This window comes from Priapulus caudatus, unplaced genomic scaffold, assembly GCF_000485595.1.
Source record: "Priapulus caudatus unplaced genomic scaffold, Priapulus_caudatus-5.0.1 Scaffold259, whole genome shotgun sequence".
Taxonomy (NCBI): domain Eukaryota; kingdom Metazoa; phylum Priapulida; class Priapulimorpha; order Priapulimorphida; family Priapulidae; genus Priapulus; species Priapulus caudatus.
The window spans coordinates 510,121-517,367 of NW_014577320.1; the positions used below are offsets into that span (position 1 = coordinate 510,121).

The 7,247-nt window shown below is 43.0% G+C and overlaps 2 protein-coding genes across 2 annotated transcripts in view; one reads left to right on the forward strand and one right to left on the reverse strand.

Moving 5' to 3' along the window:
* LOC106808212 (tektin-1-like) overlaps positions 1–6,057 on the forward strand; it is an 8,913-nt gene extending 2,856 nt beyond the window's left edge. Inside the window, exons 3-9 of the mRNA XM_014810825.1 lie at positions 2,541–2,706; positions 3,086–3,214; positions 3,448–3,603; positions 3,723–3,841; positions 4,425–4,528; positions 5,284–5,480; positions 5,729–6,057. Of these exons, the coding sequence (XP_014666311.1) occupies positions 2,541–2,706; positions 3,086–3,214; positions 3,448–3,603; positions 3,723–3,841; positions 4,425–4,528; positions 5,284–5,480; positions 5,729–5,888 (1,031 nt within the window). The 3' untranslated portion in view covers positions 5,889–6,057. The remainder of the gene's footprint in view (positions 1–2,540; positions 2,707–3,085; positions 3,215–3,447; positions 3,604–3,722; positions 3,842–4,424; positions 4,529–5,283; positions 5,481–5,728) is intronic.
* An 89-nt stretch (positions 6,058–6,146) lies between these two features.
* LOC106808211 (F-box only protein 21-like) overlaps positions 6,147–7,247 on the reverse strand; it is a 25,106-nt gene continuing 24,005 nt past the window's right edge. The window contains exon 12 of the mRNA XM_014810824.1: positions 6,147–7,038. Coding sequence (XP_014666310.1) covers positions 6,866–7,038 — 173 coding nt within the window. The 3' untranslated portion in view covers positions 6,147–6,865. The remainder of the gene's footprint in view (positions 7,039–7,247) is intronic.

Below are 7,247 nucleotides of genomic sequence, written 5' to 3' on the forward strand. Positions count from 1 at the left end.
CTGCCACTGGAAGTCAAAACATGGGGGGGGGGCGGCTTCTGAAATAACATCAGACCTGAAAATTGGGCGGGGGGTCTCTGCCGACTAATGTTTGTGGAATGTGGGTACTGCTCTGAGAACCGGCTACAATCATATTGGGTCGAAATGGGTGGTTCCGGAACATAGGATTTCGTTTGAAATCTTAATGCTTATGAACCTGGCACGTTAAAAAAGAGGGGGTCTCCGCGAATGCTCGCGCCACGGCGAACAGTGATTTGTTTAACAATCTATGCTGTCTAGGCCACTTGAACCAATAATTCTGTGGTATTATCTTGTTAGCAGGAGAGAAAAACGCATGATCCCGGAGAGATGAAATGCACGCACTACTCGCACACACCGCACGCACACCCCCACCTCACGAACACATGCACACGCACACGCACCACTGTACACACAAACACCACATGACACACACCACACACGTACGCACACACACAAACACACAGAAAACACACAACGTTGCATGATGCCTTCACGGCCCGGCTTTCAACGTATTTCTTGTAAGTACGATGCACTGGAACGAGTAAATTGATTAAATAACAATAGTATTTTCATAATTAGTGTACTGAAGTATATAAAATTTTCCGTTTAAAACAATTTTTATTAGTTATTTATACTCATAATATCGCAAGTCGTCACGCCAAAAAGACAAAGCCTTTACTGCGCACTTCTCGGTCCTAGAAAAAATAGATTTTTAACCTCAGACGAATGATAGTTGACTGGACCAAAAAAGAGGGTAAAACATTAAAACACATTCCATCTCTGGGTTTGCTTTTCTTCAGTGGACATATCTAACATATATGCTTTCCTGGCTATCCACCAGCTAATTGCTTCGTGATCCGTCCATGATTAAAGCTTTGGAAAAGAGCTAGCATTCGTTCTATTTTACATCATTTCGTTGACGCGTACAATCAGCAATGCATTCATAAGCCAGCTTTGTCATTAATGGTACGGTTTCACCTATTTCTAGGCCGGGTGGCCTTGTCCAGTTGACCTGTGGATCCAGGTATAAATCAGTAGGGCAGCGCGTGCAACGAAATCACAACTTCACGGTTCGGTTCGTCGTTTTTCGGTTTTCACATTTCGGTTCGGTTATTTTCGGTTCGAATATTTGCGATCAATCACAAATCTTATAACACAAGTGCAAATTTAATAGTCAGACTGGTTTATACAATACCATAGATCTGTAGCCGAGGCCGCGCGGATCAACATAGTTGTATAATTTTTGCAGACAAAAAGAACGCGTGGACCTTCTCTGGCATGTAGCAAGTCGGTCTATCAATGTTATCTGCTCGCTGATTGGCCGAGAGTTTACGACCAGCAATCGCAGTGCGCGTATCTCAAAAGCGTATATATCGGGTATATATAAAATGTGAAACCGAAACCGAGCCGAAAACGGAAGACGGTTCGAGATATCGCAATGGTGGCGCAAAAACCGCGGTTTCCGGTTAACCGCGGTTAACCGCTTAGACCACTAATATCAGTGATAGTAATATAAACTTCCCATGATGCTAGTTCACAACACGTCGCATTTTCATAATTTTCTTATCTTTTATCACTATAACAGCCAATCTCTTCTATCGCTTTCCCACACCATAGATTAATTCTGTAGCACGCGTATATAAGATAGCCATAGGCAGGGATATCTAGGTTAAGCATAGTGCCGTATCCCGTCTGTCAGTGGGATGGGCTGCTGGGCCATGCAGCGATTCGGCCTCAACATTGAAATTAGCCGTTCAGCTTTGAATTGCATATGTTTGGTCCCCAATTGCATTAAAATCTTCGGTTAACCGCGGTTAACCGTTAGACCACTAATAATCAGTGATAGTAATATAAACTTCCCATGATAGCTAGTTCACACACACGTCGCATGTCATAATTTTCTTATCTTTTATCATATAACAGCCAATCTCTTCCTATCGCTTTCCCACACCATAGATTAATTTGGTACACGCGTATATAAGATAGCCATAGGCAGGGATATTAGGGTTAGGCATAGTGTGTGGTACTCACGTACCCGTAGCCTCTGCGTAATTAGTTGATGTAATGTTACCTGACACACGGTCTGGTAAAGCCAAATTTCTTGTCGGACCCGTGCAAAAATCACCGGTTTTGTCCGACGGTCCGCCGCTTTTGGCGAGGACTGTAATATATATTTTAGATACTTTAGTCAAAACATCAGCTTTAGCTACATTCCTCTTTGAAATTTACAAATTGACCTTTTAAAATGATCAGAATTGGTTGCTTTCAACATAGCCTGAAAATGCAGGAAATGCCATTTCCAGGCTCTAAATTTAAAACTTTTTTGGGGGGAGTACCCCAAGACCCCCCCCCCCAAGGCCACTACGGCCCTGAGGGTAGCAACATACATCCTGATACATATGTACATTTAAGTGCTGCAATGTGCACACACCAAGTAAACCCCGTAAGCTCACAGCTAGAAATACAGTTTGTCCACAACTAATAAAAGTCTGTTGTATTTGTGAAATCGATGTGCACAGAGCAAAGACTAGATGATATAGAGTTCTGGAAGACAGAATTGGAGCAGAAGCTACAGGATACCAAGACTGAAGTTGAGAATTTGCTCACGTACAAGACTCGACTGGAAAAGGCATTGAAGGCCAGTCAAGAACCTCTGGAAATTGCACAGCTGTGCCTAGAACATAGGTTTGCAGCATTTACATTATATACCACCATTTCACATCTTAAAACGGACATTATATCCATGTATTTCCAGTGATCCTTTTGATCACATAATTGGGAGACCGAGCCAATTATAGTCTATGGTCTATGTCGTGGTAATTGCATGATTCCTGCGAAGGAAAGCTGGTACATGATGATTGTTGGCTCAGCCTACATAAGGACCCCACAATACATCTTCTTCATACGTCATGACTTAACTGTAACCTGATTCTTACCCATCGTGCATGGACTGGGGTAAAAAAGTATAGTTAGCCCTTATTGTTAGTGTAATGTGTGAAATAATTGGCCATCTGCTGATGTTGAGAGCAGCGGTGTGAGACATATCCTTGATGTTAAATGACAGGAAGCATCGTGTAGGGGAGGAGCAGGTGAGGGATGCTGTACAGGGAGAGCTACTGAGGGAGGTGGCAGGCATCCAGGAAGTCATGTCCCTCTTGGAGAAAACGCTTGACCAGACCACTGAGCAGATCAGGTAGTCAAATTCCTCGCTACGCCTCTACAACGATGTTAAAAGATAAATGAAATGATGAAAAAAATCATCGATGAAATCAATAAATCAATGAATCAAATAAATCACTGATGAAAAAAATGATAATTAATGAGAAAAAAACCCAAAGTTATGGTTTCTAAATTTCACGTCAGTTTCGAGTTAATTTTTAACACATATATATATATATAAGTGTGTAACATAGACCATGTCTGCAGGCTGTGTCGCTCGGCAAAGTACTACATAGAAAAGGACCTCAAAGACAAGCAAACAGCGCTGGCAATTGACAGCCATTGCTCGAACCTCAGGAGCAACACGGCATCTGCGGACATGCTTCAAGGAGACCAGATCGCACATGTTACATCCACAACCACGTACGTACCACACCAATAGTCAGCCAGACTAGTCCACGCTGGGGCGTACGATGTTAGTGTGTGTGTCACTATCGACTATCACTGTATTGACTCATTATGATCCGTACCAAATATTGCAGTGTCACTGACCCGAATGGCTGGCAGACGTTTAGCAACAACAACATACAGAAGGCCGAGAGGGAGTGTCATAATGGCCTCAACCTTCGTCTGCTCATTGACAGCATGCTGAAGCAGACAGGTAGTGAAATAAGCACGCACGCATGCACGCACGCACGCACGCACACACACGTACACGCACACACACGTACACACACGCACACGCACGCGCACGCGCACGCACACGCACACACACACACATACACACACACACAGATGCACACGCACAGACACACAAACACAACAATGCTATAAACATGCACGAAAGCATGGGTCGTGCACCCACAGTCATGTGAAAATGCATGAACAGTTGATACATACATGTTATCAGGGTTAGATAATGACAAATTTGTCATTATCTAACCCTGACATTACGCTTCTGTCGACGCATGAGAAATTTAATGTTTAGTATCATTGATATGACAATGACATCCTGCAGTGCAGTAGACAAATACTTTCAGGTGGAATTTTTAGGAATTTTAACTGGTAGTAAAAAAGACGATTTTCAATAACTAAATAAGATAGACTCCAATTTTAATAAGAAACATAGTTTAGGAAGAACCTGGAAACTCCTGTTTTCCAGCACAACGGGAGAGGTTTTGTATGATAAATTTATGTCATCAGTTTGAGTAAATAACTTGCTGGCTTGCCAATTGTATTCGCAGCAAAAGACATGAAAGCTCAGTGTGACTCAGTCAACACGGCGTTTGGACATAGGGTTGCTGAAACAAAAGATGCCAAGGAAAGGTTGGAGATGCACCTGGCTCAGGTAGGCTCAGCTTTACTCTGCCGAGGATGGAACACATGCAAAGAAATGACAGGGATTGAGAAAGAATAATTGATTGTCACGAAGACTATATTATCAAGAGCGTATTAAGAAGGCAACCATGAACGCAGCCAACTGGGATCTCGAGTCGGTTTTCCGAAAAATACCAGATTTTCACTGCTCATTATCTCAGCGTAGCAGCATCGTAGGGACAAGCGGTTTGTTTTATATTAGCAAGGTAGGACAGCTGATCAATAATACCACAAAGAATCGTCAAAATAAAACGGGCAAAGTTTTGTTATGTTTTGGGGCCAGTCCTCATTCATTCACATACCAGAAATGAGCAAAATCCATTGAACCTGACGGACACTGAACTGACTTATGGCCATTTCAATTTTTGCCAAAAAGTGGACGTGGCTCGAATGTAGGTCGACTAGCGTGCTCCAAAATAGGACGTTCAAACCTCTCCCATAGGAGTAACAACTATATGCAATTTGATACATATGGGTCAAACTGTTCTCGAGTTATCGTTGACCATAGCCAAATGTTGACGGACGGACGTACGACGGATGACACCTCATGGCAATAGCTCATCTTGTCGATGTCAAGGCGAGCAAAAAACTGCCCCGGCAAGAAATTTGTGTAAAAAATATACACTAACTCTAAGTCACACGTGATAACGTGCAACTCGTATCGTGTATCGTGTAGAGCAAGTTTCTAGCTCTGTCCTCATCACACGCTCACATAATGTCCCGCAGATTAATGCGCAGCTGAGCGACATGGAGTTCAACATCACGCGACTCCGGGAGGCCATAGTCGCCAAGGGGGCGCCACTGAACCTGGCGCATGTGCGGCTGGGAACGCGAACGCAGCGGCCAAACGTGGAGCTGTGCTACGACCCAGTGCAGTCTCGCCTACAGGTCGAGCTGGGAGAAATTCAGATGTCAGTTAACAGGTAAGGAAGGTGAAGGTGGCGATGTGAGTGGCGTGGGATATAGGATGGAGCAGGTGGAGAGAGGGGCAGGGTAAGGACTCGAGTATAGAGCATGAGGAACGCTGACAGATGATGGCACATTATTGTATAGGATCCAGGAAAATACACAATTACCCTACGTTACCTATCACGTGAGATTTGAGTTACGGAATTACCCGCCTTCTCCGTGTATTGGCATATGGAAGCGACTTACTAAAACTGTGTTACAGGCTTCAGCAAAAGCTGGAGGATGCTGAGGCAGCACAGAAGGCTCTGGAGAGGACCAGACTCAGCCTGGAGGCAGACATCGAAGTTAAGGCCAACACGCTGTATATAGATAACGTGCAGTGTGTTGGTATGCGCTGCAGAATTAACGTTCAGAAGTACTAGATGCACACCGTACTAACGTACTTAACCCCTCTACAGGCATAGTGCCAGCATTGACATGCGTGCATGCCATACAGTTATCTTGTCAGGGTTTTCTTTTGCTGCAAAGGTTTTTTTAACATGTGTGTGAACTAAAAACATTTGGAGTTTCAACCGTTTTTGACTGGAAAAGCTAGACGTTAACAACGTGTAAACGTATTAAACATAATATGCACAAATAGAAAATAGAAAAAGATCATATGAAATGCAAAAAACTGTGAATACTATCAAATAAATTATATTGTTAACCCCTAGATATTAAACACGCATCTACACATGCCCACTTACTAAAGAATAGGCATCTTTGCTTATGGCCTATGCACGTTAATAAAAAATACTGCTAACGTACGTAGTTGTTATAGGATTCACAATTCTCTACAATTTAATATATATTATAAAATATAGCTAATGATTTGTAGAAATTTTATTTTGAAATGTATAAAATGATCTCAAAATAATGAGTTAAAGATATGAATAGTAATTGAAAGATTGAATTAATCTTTTATCGATTTCCAGCGCTATATCATAATAAACTGCACTCGTGTGTACCACTAGAGACTTGAGCTGTAATCTTGATATGAATGCTGTTTATCATCCTATCGAACCAAAACTATGTATATACACACACCTCTAACTCCGTTGGGCGGAGGTAATTAACAGTCCTTGTGCTAAAATTGACAAACTGGCTGTTGAACATCCCGTTTTACAAAAGGCATTATTAACTTCCTTAATGTAAGATATTTTGTAAAGATATGATTATTAGAAAACCAGTCAAATGGCGTAACAAGTGCTAAAAACGCCATTTTCAATAAGAAAAACCAAGTTATTAAGACTACTACCTCAAGGTACCAGCCATTCAATCTCCTCCACTGATATAATGTCATGTGGCTACGACATCCTTTTATTACGGTAACCTGTGGCGTAAGGTGTCAATCCTATCGCTATGGCAACGTGGCCGCGAGAGTCTGCTTTGTTAATTCGAAGTCTTCCGGATACTCTTCCATCTTCTCGGCGTTTGGTGCATAGCAGACGCCGGTGAACTCCGAGAAATGGCGGCCGACCTCTGCGTGCGTGATCATGCCTAGCTCCTCCCGCGGCGCCTGGCCGAGATTCTCTGCAAACACAAGCGCATAAGAGTACACACGCGTGCCTGCACGTCAGGGCAACCTCCTGCTGATAGGTAAGTATTGGACGAGGCGATGGGTAAGTATTGGACGAGGCGGTAAGTATTGGACGAGGCGGTGGGTAAGTATTGGACGAGGCGGTGGGTAAGTATTGGACGAGGCGGTGGGTAAGTATTGGACGAGGCGATGGGTAAGTATT